General features: G+C 41.8%; 1 protein-coding gene across 5 annotated transcripts in view; it reads right to left on the bottom strand.

The window, feature by feature from the left end:
• Positions 1 to 15708, bottom strand: part of rnf31 (ring finger protein 31) — a 56213-nt gene that overhangs the window by 26456 nt on the left and 14049 nt on the right. For all 5 annotated transcript variants that reach the window (XR_014889420.1, XR_014889422.1, XR_014889423.1 and 2 more), the window contains exons 5-13: positions 12733 to 12789; positions 7522 to 7705; positions 6990 to 7158; positions 5174 to 5307; positions 4418 to 4590; positions 3010 to 3243; positions 1376 to 1561; positions 1125 to 1292; positions 841 to 1026 (exon numbers count right to left, since the gene is read on the bottom strand). Coding sequence is in view for 1 of the 5 variants with exons in the window: in XM_085253713.1 (XP_085109839.1) it covers positions 841 to 1026; positions 1125 to 1292; positions 1376 to 1561; positions 3010 to 3243; positions 4418 to 4590; positions 5174 to 5307; positions 6990 to 7158; positions 7522 to 7705; positions 12733 to 12789 (1491 nt within the window). In the remaining 4 variants the exon portion in view is untranslated. The remainder of the gene's footprint in view (positions 1 to 840; positions 1027 to 1124; positions 1293 to 1375; positions 1562 to 3009; positions 3244 to 4417; positions 4591 to 5173; positions 5308 to 6989; positions 7159 to 7521; positions 7706 to 12732; positions 12790 to 15708) is intronic.

The following is a 15708-nucleotide window of genomic DNA, read 5'->3' as shown; positions in this document are numbered from 1 at the left end:
GGGCTCAGAGTAGAGCAGCTGCTGCTCCACATTGAAAGGAGCCAGCTGAGGTGGTTCGGGCATCTGGGTGAGGTGTTCCAGGCATGTCCCACCGGGAGGAGCTTGTGAATCATGATTCACGAGTCAGTAAAGTGATTCTCAAGTATTGAACGATTCGTTCATGATTCGCACGTCACTATTTGAGAGTGAGAGTGACACACCGAGAGCCGGTCTGCAGATGTCTGTGAGCACACAGAGCAGAGATCTGAGCGAGAGGGGCTGTTATTGTGTGTGTGTGGATAATAGCAAACACAGAAATTAATTTTGTTCACTCGAATTGACTTTTCTGCACTGAAAATCATTTTCTCCTCAAAATACAACATTTGCACTTGCATTTTTTTTATACATGCACTCACAATTTTTCCTTCCCACTGTCACCAAGCACTACTCATAGAGGGTTTTCTCTGTATTACTGTAGGGTCTTTGGCTAACAATATAAAGCACCTTGAGGCAAATGTTGTTGTGATTTGGAGCTATATAAATGAAAGTGAACTGAACTGGACCTTAACACTGAAAATGGTCAAGAACAAGGACAGGACTGAAAATGAGCGAAATAACAGCAATGTCCAAAGAAAACCTTTAACCTTTAAATGGCCTTCAGAAAGACAATGACCACTTTAAAAAATGCCAAGAAATCCCGACTCCTTGGAAGCAAAATATAAAGAAATGAGGATGACCCATTTGAAAAAAACCTACAAATTCCAAAATAAAAATCCCCGGTGTGGCCATAAACTAAAGATCTGGGCTTTAAACTGGCCCCAGCGTAAACCAGTGAGTGACATCACACGGCTGTGGTTTTACCTGCTTGTCAGGATGGTGGATATCGACAGGAGGCTCAGGTTTCTCACTCCAGATGCGTTTGTGGAAGGGCTCCAGAAGTGGTCGTTGTAGCAACGCCAAGGCTCCTCTTACCTCACCACCACTCTGCCGTAAAACCTCATGACAGTGACTTTCATCACTAAAGCCGAGTGCACACAGCTCCTTTAACTGATAGGATAGAATGAAGAAATATAATTGAATGTCTACACAGAGGGTGGAGTCATGAAATATCAGGGAACAATGCTAAACGTTTGACCAAACATCACCTTGGCGAGTCGGTCTCTCAGAGCTTGTCTGGCAGCTCTCTCTGTGTCACCCCCTGCTGTAAGCCAGGCTTGTTTAGCTTCTGCTCTGGAAAGCTGGATCACACTTTCTGTTTCTGCAAGATCTACCACTTTGCCAGCCTCCTTGGTGAGATCCTGTGTTATGTTATTCTGTGTAGCAGGACAGTTTCACTTTCAGAAAACACAGAACTATAGTCAGAGTGATTTGTCAGGTTTAACAGGAGGTTACTGACTTTGTCTTCAGTTGAGGTCTTATCTGAAAATGACTGAAAGGACGATGTCGCCACCAACATCCTGATCTGGTCTAAAAGCAGGGGAAGTTCAGTCTTTAACCACTTGCAGGGCAGGATGTTGCTGTCCCCAGCTACCCTCATGCTTGTGTATACTTCCTCTGGACTCACTCCTTTCTTCTCCCCATGCTGACACAGACATGAAGATCAAACGAACTTGTGTTAAGACTAGAGATGGACCGATCCGATATTACGTATCGGTATCGGGCCGATACTGACGTCAATTACTGGATCGGATATCGGAGAAAAATAAAAAAGTGTAATCCGATCCATTAAATATCAAAAAAGCACCTCACAAAACTTGCGACATGGCGTAACTCGGCTCATAACCGTAGCACATCGCAGCAGAACGGGTCACGTGATAGAGCGGCTGTGTGTATTTGCAGCCTTGCTAGCAATCCGGCATTTCATCTCCGAGGAAGTGATCCCAGAGAGAAGTAAAGCAAGTGTGTAAGTTCATCTCTGAGTGTTTGTAAAGCATTCCAGCGTTAAGTTTAACAACCAATATATGGAGCGACTGCCTCTTCTCTCTCCTGCTGCTACTTCAATCGAAACTAATCAATGATCAGCTGATCGGCTTTTCTGTCGCGAGTCCGTCTCTCTTGTTTGTTTATTGTTCACTTTGCGCCAGAAAGAGGAAACCAGCGGCTGAACAGCAGCAGCACGTTTAAGCTTGATCAGCTGTTGTTAGAATGTATTTAATATTACTTTCTACACCAGGATCTTTTTCTACAGCTGACGGCTGGTAACTGTGCAGGGGCGGATCTAGCAAAGTTTAGCCAGGGGGGCCGATAGGGCATGAACAGGGAAAAGGGGGCACAAAGACATACTTTTCTTTCTTATTCTCATTTAAAATGTCTAGCTTTTAATAAATAATTATCTGACACCCAAAGTTTTAATCTGATGTAAAATGTATAGAAGTCTATTACTGTATATAGTAACTATTAAGTCTAATATACCCTAGTAAGCTATAGTACTTTTTCCTTTGGAAAGATACCATCTGTGCAGTCTGCAGTTCTGTTAAAGAAAGATGTTGAATCTATTTAATTATTCTTGAAAAATAATTGATTTCTGTGTATTTTTTTTTAAACTGCATCAAATTATAGTTGTTTACGCCAATTAAGCATTATGAGGTGGGGGATGGTTCCCTATTTTTTTTTTTTTTTTTTGCTGGGAGTTTGCAACCCTATTAGTTAGGTTGCTTAATATTTCTGCTAAGTACTCTTCAAAATACCAGAATAGGGAGGATGGAGCAGGTTTAAGTTTATTAGATTGATCAGTTTTGCTGAACTATGAAATATTTTGGGTGCAGTGTATTTTTTACATACAGGTTTAACAGAATAGCTTTAGTGTGTTTTTTTTTTTAACTTGAGTATGAACTTATACAAAAAGCAGCAAGATATTAAAAAAACAGTTTTATTGATTAAAAAATACACTATATCGGATTCATATCGATATCGGCAGATATTCAAATTTATGATATCGGTATCGGACATAAAAAAGTGGTATCGTGCCATCTCTAGTTAAGACATGAAAAGAATTCTGTATGCAGATATAATGACAGTATGGTGACTTGCTCTGATTAGTTGAATCAGCTTTAGCCCCTCCTCCTTTATCAAATTCTGCCTCCAGGAGTCCAGATCTTCAGGAGCAGGTTCCTTCGGTTTGATCGGCAGAGCAGGGACACGTCTAACAGGAGAGGGAGGGCGGAGCTTCACTGGCAGCGGTGCAGGCTCTGGGCGAGCCAGGTCACACATCTCACACACCATAGCCGGAGAGTAGTTCAGATATGTGCAGAACTGACACACCCACTGGAGCAGAGTTACAGGAAGAGAGTCACTAACCACGGTGAACCATACTTGCCAACCTTGAGACCTCAGAATTAGGGAGACATTGGGGAGGGGGGCGTATATATATATATAAAAAACATGAATTTTACAGTGTTTATTTAACGGAGAAAATAACTTAAATAAGTTAAAAATAATTTTAAGTTATCTTAAGTGACTTATATATCATGTTTAACCTGAGTAGACCGCGGGGGGTCTGAAAACGATGTGCTGGGAGTTCGCTGTTCTCTCCGGCTCAGATATTTGAAGTTTACTCAGCTACATTCTCGCCTGAAAATATGTTAAAAGTTTATTTTACGACCCAGAAAGAGTAACAAGAGTAATATTGAAACTAAGTCGCTGCCGCCATTGTTGGAAATCGGAATTGGAATTGGCTGGACCGCACTATGAAATCTGGGATATGGTTTTTTAATTTTGTTGTCCCGGTGGAAAATCGGGAGGAATGGTGGCTTGGGGAAATTTTTGGGAGGGGCACTGATATTCAGGATTCTCCCAGAAAAATCGGGAGGGTTGGCATGTATGCGGTGAACAGCCACAGCATTAAACGGCTGATGAAGAGTTATGATCAGGAACGATAATCATATCTAACTCACACTATTAAAGCCTCAAAATTACAACCGTAAACCTGACAGTGATCACTCACCTCTGTACATGTAAATTATTGTACTGTAGTGTAGGTCTCGGTACAGGCATGAAATGTGGGGCCTGCCTGGAAGCCCCACTATGGGGCCTGGGTGGGGCCCCTGTAGGGAAGCTCCTGTCTACAGTATGAGCATGTGGCACTTCATACTGGCATACTGGGGTGGCTGTAGCTCAGGAGGTACAGCAGGTCATCTACTGATCGCAAGGTTGGTGGTTTGATATTTGATGAATAAATTGGAGTCCTCATCATGTCATGTGATTTTCTGGCTTTCTTTCTATTATTGTAGGGTCTTGGCCAACATAAAGAGCCTCTAGGCAACTGCTGTTGTGATTTGGCACTATAAAAAAATGAATCCTTAAACAGATGTGACTTAAACCACTGCAGCGCAGTACCTTTAATAATTACAGCATGCTCTAATCGCTGTAATGAAATGTTATTAGCAACAGATAGCTAGCAGGATGAGCGCAGAAATGTGACCACACTCACACACCTAACCTGACTGTCAGGGTCACCGGGCATCCCCAATACTGGTGCTGGAGGTCTGGGTGGGGTTATGGGTGGGTGCGACGGGGTCACTGGAGGTCGCGTCGCCAAACGAGGTCGTTCACAAACCTCACACAGAATACTACTGGCTGCATTCACCATAGTGCAGCTCTTACACTGCCACTCTAAAAAAACAGCGACAAACGTTATTACTCAAACTGAGCTTTACAACAAAATTCTTACAGAAGCCTTTGTGAGAATTACTCTGTTACAAAGGAAAAAAATGATCACGACAAATAATGGAGGTTTTTAATACACACTAAACATAAACAGATCTACATTTAGATCTTATGTGTAGTTTTTATGAATATTTTATGTTCTTTATGAATACTAACTAAGATAATGACAACATAGTATAATAATAATAATGGCGTTTTCCTGCTTCAACAAGTCGTAGATTACTTGTTTATGTTCTGCCCGACAACTCGGATCAGAACTGCCAGCAGGGAGGCTGCAGAGCGCACCCTGGTGGACAAAAACTATGTTATAATAACACTGGTAACATGGTTGAAGGAGGTTTCCTCTATGCAGTTACTAATATATTGACTATTGGCCGGGCTATGGTTCAAACCAAGAAGCTCCATGTCATTTGGAAACAGTGCAGCACTGTGCCAGCCATCAGTTTCTATGTTGAGGAAAAAACCCAGAAAAATAAAAGATAACAACATGCTATTGCTAGAGCCTGAGATACACCAAAGGATAACAGACCGATGATAGTAGCAGGCTGACATTCCTCTTCTTTAGAGCCGAGGGGTTCCAAGCGAGGCTGCTCACACTCGTCACAGAGCACATCCTGGATAGAGTTGACTTTAGTGCAGTGAAGGCAACGCCAGGTGGAAGAACTTGAAAAGTAAAAAGATCTAGTTTAAGATGAAAAAAGTTAAACCAGCAATAGTCGTATATATGTATGTGTATATATATATATATATATATATATATATATGTATATATATATATATATATATATATATATATATATATATATATATATATATATATATATATATATAGCCGAGATGAAATATTATTTTACATCCATAATCCTTATTATTGCTGTTGCATCATTTATGATTTATCATTATTGTCATTTCGTGGACACATTTATTGAAACTGGTGAGGTTATAGTAAAGTCTGTATTTCAGGTGTTAGCATAAGCACATAATAATCTTTCATTGCAGGGGCAACTGTAATCATGTTATACATATATTGCATAATTAAAGGGTTGAAGCTCGGTCAAGTTAATTAATGGTTTGAAGCTACGGGCAGCGCAATGTCTGGCCGATCAGTGGAGCAAAGTTCAGCTATTGAAAGGTTGCCTACATGTTTACAGTATAATTTACTACATATTGCCTGTGTGCATTCAGCAGGCTGCACTGGAGTTTGCCTGGTCACAGATGACGTAGAGGGGGGTCGTGCACTTAGATTAACGACACAGACACATAGCCTGTCTGGGTAAACTGACTGCAAGTGTTGTTTAAGTCTGGACAAGTAGAATAAGTCTGGACAAGTAGAATAACAGGATGCATCTGGAGGAACTGAAAGAGGAACTGTTCTGTTTTAGTGACGCGAGGTACTGGTCATCATAAGTATAAATCACCTCCACAGGACAAGACTCAGCAGTCCATCTGCATCTTAAGGATAAAGGACACTCTTTCGAGGATGCCAATGTTCACATTTTGGACAGAGAGGACAGATGGTTTGAAAGAGGAGTGAAAGAAGCCATCTATGTCCACTGTGAGCGACCATCTTTGAACAGAGGCGGGGGTTTACGACACCAACTCTCTGCCATCTATAATCCAGTTTTGAGATCCCTTCCCAGACGCCTTAACGCCCACTCACATCCTGGGCCATCTGACCTCAGGAATTCGCATGATAAGGTGGGGCCAGGTTTCACAATGAACACACCCGAAACTCTGGCTGATTGGGACCCACGCCCAGTTTCCCACCTTGGCTCAGGCGATTAGAGGATCATCAGGGGGTCCTTTTGTCCCTCTGTGGGGGGAAACTCCCACTAGGTTTAAATCTGGGACTCTCCACCATTTGACCTTAGAACTGAAGAAGCTTCTCGGATGAGAGGTGAAACGTCTTCAAGCAACTTAAAGAAGTCCAGACGCTTTTCTTTGCAAGCTCCTTTGACTACGATGACCTGGATGACTGAGAACCTTCACAGACACAAGTATAAATATTACACCCACCTATTGTAAGGGGAGATGGAGCTTGATGTTTTGCAGAGCCTATCTTCACCACATATATGTGTTTTAATAAAATAATTTGTGTTGACCCACTATGGACTTTCAGTCGTATGTCTCTTCCTCAAAATTCGAACCGCGACAATATATATATATATATATATATATATATATATATATGTACATACATACATACAGTGTATATATATATATATATATATATATATATATATATATATATATATATATACACACACATATATAGTTGTAAATTCTGAGGATTACTGCACCCTTGTAAGACAAAGTACATTTTGCCAAGAACTGCTTATCCTGACCCTTCATTGCTCCTGTTTTTGGATGAAGTTGATGACGTGACAGCTGTTCGATGGTGGTTGGCTCTCTCAGGGTAGGAGTGATACAGTCTGTCACAGTCTGAGCACAGCCCCTGGAGGCAGGTGAGGCAGTGGGCTGAGATGCGAAATATTCCGCAAATAGCGCAGTTCTCTGTGAAACAAAACAACAATGACACAACACTGCTTTCTGCTATAATTTGTACCCACTCACAGCAAAGATTCACCATTGTTTTGCAATGTAGCACATGATACGCTGTTAAATCTAGACTTAGAAAGTGTAAAAATACAACGTAAAAATTCATAATAACTGGAATCTTTCCTTCCAGAAGTTGAGGCTCAATTCGCACATCTGGCCTTCAGGGTAAATGGACTGCTTTTCTAGGCCTACAGACTGAAGCTATATTTCCAAATCATATGTCACACACTCACATCCACATTATGATGACACATTGATGGAAGTTGAGTGTCTTTAGCATCAAGACTGAGGAAGTCAGACATCAATTTGTCAGCTAACCTGGATGTTTGCTTGAGAAGGTGGAAAAGACCTGAATGGACCTGAGGCTTTGGTTGTTGGCAGAGAGCGAGTGGCTGCGGTTGCTCTCCCTGGAGGATCGACGGTATAGGGAAAAAGCTAGAGACTTGGTCTGGCTGTCTGCATGGCGTGACGAGATCACAGCATCAGTGTTGAGTCCCACATCCTAAGAAAAGAGAAAAGTGGCTGAACGCTGGCTTTAAAACTAGAGATGGTTCACTGATGGTCTGATAGTATATTAATATCAACATGGCTTCATTAAAAATGCAATCATAAAGACAACGTATGTAGATAATAAGAGGATGCCAATAAAGCTGGAAATCTGAAAGTCTCTATTTAAACTGTGGATGTATGGACAGAATTCCACCCCTCACTTGTGAACAAGACCCCAAGTTTGTCTAGGGAGCTTGGGAAGAAAAGCGTCTGGAAGTTTCTTGAAGATGTGTCAGCTCTCATCCGAGAAGCTTCTTCAGTTCTAAGAGGAGTTGGCGGAGAGTCACAGATTTTTAGCCCTACTGGGAGTGTCTGTAAGAGGGCCGTGGATCCCGTATTGTTCCTCTGCCTAATGATGGTCGTTCATCTTTGAACAGAGGCTTACGACACCAACTGTCTGTCATTTTGGATTATAGCCCACTCACATCTTGGGCCATTTCATCTCAGTACCACAATAGGGTGGGGCAGGGTCTCACAATGGGTTCACCTGAAACCTTAGTTAAAATGCAGGAGTTAACAGACACCCATTTTCACACCTTGGCTCGTGTGATTAGGCAGAGGTGGTCCTCGACCCTCTTAGGGATACTCCCAATAGGTCTTAAAAATCTGGGACTTTCCACCAAATGCTCTTAGAACTGAAGAAGCTTCTCGATGAGAGGTGAAACATCTTCAAGAAACTTAAAGAAGTCCAGACGCTTTTCTTTCCAACATACCACGATGACCTGGATGACTGAGAACCTTCACAGACAAGACCCCAAGATGCCTAAACTCTCTCATTTGGGGCAGCAAGTCCCTGCCCTGGCTAATTCTAATGCTAATTCTCATATCGAACACTATCGAAGCTGAAAATCTCCACTTGAGAAAGCCAAAAAAGCCAACTGTTTCAAAACCACAAAAGAGCAAAATAATTATTAATTGTGGACTATAAACATTAGGTCACTCTGTTTCCATTTGTAAAAAATTAACAATTGATCAAAACCTGGTTACAGGAGCAGGTATTAAGGTTCAACATACCCAAGTCAGTCAAAATATTGGTAAAGTTTATTTGAAGGTTTATTTGAAGAGTGTAAGTCAGCATTTAAAGGCAAGAGTGAAACTAATGACTAATCTGACAGAGGACTCATCTCTGTGCTTGTCCTGTTAGACAAACGTATAGCCACATCGACCCACAGTACAATTACACCCAGCCCGAATAATTATATTATATCATTTCAATAATTTCAAATGTCAATTATTAATGGCCTGTTGGTATATGGCATCCGAATCTTCAGCCCTGCTGAGAATCTATGTAGCCGGGGTCAGACTTCATTTTCATGAGCACACAATGCGGCCAATCACATTAAAAAGACTGAGTGGGATCATACCACGATGTGAAAGAAGGAAGGTGGGCAGACGTCCTGGAGACAGCAAGTGTAACGGTACAGGCTGGGTACGCCGAGAGACATGGGAGAGGGATTTGAATGCAAGCATCTCAGGGAAAAATGAGCAGCATCTGGCCGCATTTCAATGATACTGGAGACTACAAAGCTGAGTGCAGAATTTATAAAATTAGGAGCTGGCTTAAGTAATACATGTTTTTATTTCCACCGTGGAGGACAAAAAGGTTTCAAAGTTGCCGGGCCTTAAACCTCCTGTGTGTTCTCCCTACTAGTATGAAATGCATCAAAACAAGGCTTTTATGAAAACACTGAATAAAAATTGCTTCCGTGAAAAAAATCTAAATTTACAGTTCAGTATTCAATATTACATAAACTACATACAAAGTGTCTTTGATTGGCAGAGATGCAGAAATGTGTGCATGTACCACAGAGCCATGGCTCAGTGTCCTAGTATCTAAGTACTCCGACTTCAATGTGTTCATGAAGCCATTTACAATTCTTGTTTGAGCTGCTGCTCACCACAAGCAAGCGCAGGCATACATTTTGGACTTTTCACAAGTCTTACAGCTTTTCCTACTGATACAAACTTCCCTTATAGCCATGCATACTACACAAAGTAATTAAGCAATAAACAGTAAAATAACAGAAACCTTCCTGTTTCTATTTTCTACTACAGAAATTTTAGTTTTGATTAGTAAGGTACCAACCTTAGGTTTAGTAGATGACCTGATCTACCTCCTGAGTTACAGCCACGCCTTAAAAATCTGACAAATATGGTGTCTAATCAGGATGGCATTAACTTGGATTCTAGTAACACTGTGAGGAATCCTGGAGTAGTTTTGACCAGGATATGTCCTTCAATGTGAACATTAAACAAATATGTAGGACTGCTTTCTTTAATCAGCACAGGGCAGGGATAGCTCAGTAGGTAGAGTGGTGGCCCTCAATCCATTTTGGACAGAGAGGACAGATGGTTTGAAAGAGGAGTGAAAGAAGCCATCTATGTCCACTGTGAGCGACCATCTTTGAACAGAGGCGGTGGTTTACGACACCAACTCTCTGCCATCTATAATCCAGTTTTGAGATCCCTTCCCAGACGCCTTAACGCCCACTCACATCCTGGGCCATCTGACCTCAGGAATTCGCATGATAAGGTGGGGCCAGGTTTCACAATGAGCACACCCGAAACTCTGGCTGATTGGGACCCACGCCCAGTTTCCCACCTTGGCTCAGGCGATTAGAGGATCATCAGGGGGTCCTTTTGTCCCTCTGTGGGGGGAAACTCCCACTAGGTTTATATCTGGGACTCTCCACCATTTGACCTTAGAACTGAAGAAGCTTCTCGGATGAGAGGTGAAACGTCTTCAAGCAACTTAAAGAAGTCCAGACGCTTTTCTTTGCAAGCTCCTTTGACTACAATGACCTGGATGACTGAGAACCTTCACAGACAAAGAGGGAGCATATTTCACCCATACTGGCTTCTCTTCGATGGCTCCCTGTTACATCAAGAATTGAATTTAACCCTTGTGTTGTCCTTGGGACATTTTTGTCCCTGAGGTGTAAGGAAATCGGGAGGACATTATGAGGGTTACATTCACCACACGTGAATTTGTTTAGTATGTAAAAGATGGATGAAGCCACTGTGATGTCATCCAGTGGTCTTTGGACTGTTTGTTTTATGGAGATAACTGTTTAATCTCGGTTTGCTGCTTCATTTGGTCCCATTTCCTTAACCCTCACAATGTCCTCCTGATTTCCATACACTTGTGGTCCTCAGGGACAAAAGGACAACACAGGGGTTAAGTAAATAAGTGATTTATTAAACGATGAAATACAGATTTAAACAGTTTAGTGGGGATGGGATAAAGTAAAGAGATGCACCTGAAGCTAGGCGAGTGGCTCCAGCAGATCCCAGGAACAACATCTGAGATCTCTGTCCACAAGAGCACAGTCCATTAACAGCAAAGATACTGCTCAGGACCCTCAAGCTCCCAGGCCTCTCGGAAAGGACCCCCAAAAGACCAAAGGATAGATAGAATGTATATAAAAAGCATGACATTAAGAAGTGCAAGTTGAAATTGCAGGAAGTAATTTCAACATTAGTGGATGGAGACAGGGTGGGTTTAATGTGTGTGGGAGCAGAGGGTCTCTGAGGTGTGCTTATTGTTGTTGGTGACTACTCTACTGTGATTATTATTATTTTAATGTGAGAAAGTGGTTTATGGAAGTTATATAGTGATGTATTAGCAAATGTGAGGAGTTCAAGAGATTAAAAAGAAGTAGCTGGTTCCTTATCACAGCATGAAGCGCTCCCAGTATGGAAAGTCATCATGTTTATAGAGGGTCATCTATTCTATAGGGAGTGCACAGTGTGGCGTAAGTCAGCACAATCTTAACTAAAAGGTCACGAGCAGCCTCTCCTCCAGTTTATTCCTCTTTAAAACACCTCATACCTACATACAGACAAATGGAAAAACTTCTAAACCGGAGGTTAAAGTAGTAAGGACTGGACCGAGGAGGAATTACAAGCCTGCTACGCCTACACAGCCTGGAGTGTTTCTGAAGCTGCAACCAGGGGGACGACGACCAGAAACCAGAGGTCCAGAAACAAGCTGAGCAAGGAGATCAGGGTAACTAAAGGAGTTACAGTGAAAAGCTAGAAAACAGCTTCTTAGCTAATGACCGTGCATCAGCTTTAAGAGTTGTGAGAGTGCCTGTGCTGTATATATGTATGATCTATAGCAATCAGAAATATTGTGTGAAGGCCAAGAAAAATGCCCGAAAAATGTTTTTTCCCAAGTGGATCATCACGGCTTTTGCCTTCCTTCTATCTTAGTCCTGAGTCTGTTGACTCAGTGGTTTTGATTATTATTATCTTATGTTTCAGGTTAATTCTTAAGGCTTTCTTGTTCTTAGGGTTTGGTTTCTGTTTTGTATTTTGAGCGCCTTTGGTTCTGTGTCTCTGTGCCTGCCCTGGTCCCACGTCTGTGTTCCCTCCCTGTTGCCATGTCTGATGTCTTTGCGTTAGTCTTACGTGTCTTGAGTTGAGTCTGCGTTGATTCCTGTGTCTCGTTAGCTTTGATTTGTACCTGCTGTGTTATCACCTGTTCCCCATCCTCTTGTTGTCCGTCTGTATTTAAACCATGTGGTTCTCTCTGTCTGTGCCACATCGTCAACGTCCTCCATGTTCTGGTGAAGTTCTAGTTCCCAGTTCTGCTCTCCTAGTCTATGCTTCCTAGTTCTAGTTTCCTGAGTCTAGTTAGTTTTAGTTTGTGTTTGAGGTTCTTCATTTGTTTTTTGTAAAGTTTACTTCTAACAAAGAGTGAGTCCACATCCTGCCCACACACAGCACTAGCCTGACACCTTCCTTCTTTCACATAATGGTATGATCCCAGTCATGACCTGCTCCAAATGACATGCCTCGTGCTTTCTTGGCATATATAATTTTTGATCACTGCTTGCTTGAATCCGAATTATTAAGCTTCATTTCAGCGTAACTGTGGTCAGCACAGTAGCGAGCTCTTTTTGATGACACCGGTTTTATTTCCTGCAGTTTGAGAGCCACCAGTTTAACCACTTAAATGTAAGAGAAGAGACTCACCTTGTGTCTGAGTGTAGGAATGATTCTCTCATAGAATTCAGGATGGGGATGAGCCTCCTGAGATCAAACCAAACAAGTCATAATTAATGAAAAAACTACAGTGCATGTACAGTAGTGTGTGTGTGTGTGTGTACACACACACACACACACACACACACACACACACACACACACACACACACACACACACATATATATATACATATATATATATATGTTTGCAATAGCTTGACATTTGAAAGTATGTCCTGTTAATATATCTCTCCCAAAGATGGAACAGTCATTCTCCTATCTGATGACGAGCCACTCTCCATGCTGCATCATAATTGACTCGTGTTCCTCAAACCAAACATCATAAAAGGAGTTGAGCGGTTCATTTCATCCACAGAGTTGCTTCACTTGATGCAGTCAGTATAAAGTCCTCCAGGAAGTGATGGTGATGAGTCAACAACTAAGTTATGTTTCTTTTTCTTGTTTTGAAGCGTTTGCCATAATTCTGGGTTGCTTCATTCATGATTTTTACTATATGATTAATAGGAAATGAGAACACTGTTTTTTCCCCTCAATTTAATTTAATTTGATTTGTGCATCTCTGAAAGATTGAACTGACTTTTGGCACAACTATAACAAGAGTTTCCAGTTAATCACGTCACTCTTAGTCATGAGCCAGTGACCACAGAATAGCCTCCTTGCTGTTGCTGGGAAATGTGATGCCAAGATTGATGGATATACTTCTGCTCTTTTATAAGGTAATTCAAATATTAAGGTGGTTATAATAATTTGTTACATCATCTTCATAGCTATATACACTGTCACCACCAAAAAAAGGTCACAAACTCTAATATTTTGTTGGATCGTCTTTAGCTGTGATTACGGCACGCATTCGCTATGGCATTGTCTCCATAAGCTTCTGCACTGTTACAAGATTTATTTCCATCTATAATTTTTCACCAAGAACTGCTTTGCTTTGAGGATGATAGAGTCTGAAAGCCTTCTCCAGCACATCCCAAAGATTCTCAATGGGGTAAAGGTCTGGATTCTGTGGTGGCCAATCCATGTGTGAAAATAATGTCTCATGCTCCCAGAACCATCTTTCACAATTTGAGCCCGATGAATCCTGGCATTGTCATCTTGGAATATGCCCGTGCCATCAGGAAAGAGTATAGTATAGTCAGTATATTCAGGTAGTCAGCTGACCTGTTTTGGAGCACATCGTGGCTCAAGAGTTGGGAGTTCGTATTGTAATCGGAAGGTTGCCGGTTCGAGCCCCAGCTTGGACAGTCTCGGTCGTTGTGTCCTTGGGCAAGACACTTCACCCGTTGCCTACTGGTGGTGGTCAGAGGGCCCGGTGGCGCTAGTGTCCGGCAGCCTCGCCTCTGTCAGTGCGCCCCAGGGTGGCTGTGGCTACAATGTAGCTGCCATCACCAGTGTGTGGATGGGTGGGTGAATGGGTGGATGACTGAACGTAGTGCTTTGGGGTCCTTAGGGACTAGTAAAGCGCTATATAAATACAGGCCATTTACCACATACTGTTGGTGAACCTCGACCTGACCAACCAGACCCCGATCATAGCACTGCCCCCACAGGCTTGTACAGTAGGCACCAGGCATGATGGGTGCATCACTTCATCTGCCTCTCTTCTTACCCTGATGTGTCCATCACTCTGAAACAAGGTAAATCTGGACTCATCAGACCATATGACCTTCTTCCATTGCTCCAGAGTCCAACCTTTATGCCCCCTAGCAAAGGGAAGCCTTTTTTTCCGGTTTGCCTCACTGATTAGTACTTTTCCTACAGCTACACAGCTGTTCAGTCCCAATCCCTTGAGTTCCCTTTGCATTGTGCGCGTGGAAATGTTCTTACTTTCACTATTAATCATAGCCCTGAGTTCTAGTGTTGTTTTTTTCTTTGATTTGACTTCAACGTGTAAGTGATCATGATCATTCAGGATTTTTTTCCGGCCACATTTCTTCTTCTAAGACGATGGGTCCCCACTATCCTTCCACTTTTTTATAATGCGTTGGACAGTTCTTAACCCAATTTTAGTAGTTTCTGCAATCTCCTTAGATGCTTTCTATGCTTGATGCATGCCAATGATTGACCCTTTTTAAACACACAATCATCTCTTCCACGACCACAAGATGTGTCTTTCCACATAGTTGTTTATGAAATGAGAAGCAACTCATTGCATCAGTTAGGGTTAAATAACTTGTTGCCAACTGAAAGATAATCACCCACGCAGTAATTTTCAAGTAAGAGGCTCATACCTATTTGCTTAGTTAAATCTAGGTGGCAGCTTCTTTGGGGGCCAGTCAGTGTATATTGTAGGGTCTAACTTACAATATAAGGCCTTGAGGCGACTACTGTGTTGTGATTTGGTGCTGTATAAATAAAATTGAATTGAAATATAAATAATAACATGAAATACTTTACTCTGGCTGCAGGTTATTCTGATGTCTGACGTAGAGTTTCCTTATCACAACCCTAGTTGTGTTGAAGTTTGGAGGAACTTCAACCAGAGTTTGAGGGTGAAGCAGCCAGCAGCACTCATACTCAGTGCAGGGCTCGCAAAATCGCAAACCCAACGTCCCGGGGCTAGCAATTTTTCCAGTCGGGCTACCAAAATCCATCTCAGCCCTGCCCGTCAGGCTATCGTAGGAAGGAAAAATATATGTCAATGCTTTTGCATTCTTTCGCAAATGTAGCTGGGTAATTATGTCATTGGCATTGATGAGCCACTGTCAACATATTGAAATCGCGTTTGAATTTACGCTAGTTTTTTGCTTTCACTTTCACTTTGCGATCACGCAAACTGTGTATATGTCACACAGTGGAAAATTGTGTTTTTATAGTTTGTTTTGGATCAGACTGTGTTGGTACATAGTGTCGATTTTATTTGCATGATTTTATTGTAATAGTGATATTGCATGTTTGTTTATTGATATTCCTATTGCATGATTTTATCCCCATATTTAT

The sequence above is a fragment of the Mchenga conophoros genome, linkage group LG18 (genome assembly GCF_057382185.1).
Source record: "Mchenga conophoros isolate Kocher_MC1m ecotype Shallow Benthic linkage group LG18, M_conophoros_male_GT1.1, whole genome shotgun sequence".
NCBI classification, from domain to species: Eukaryota; Metazoa; Chordata; class Actinopteri; order Cichliformes; family Cichlidae; genus Mchenga; species Mchenga conophoros.
The sequence above is the reverse complement of the archived record's forward strand: the minus strand, read 5'-3'. Positions and strand labels throughout refer to the sequence as shown.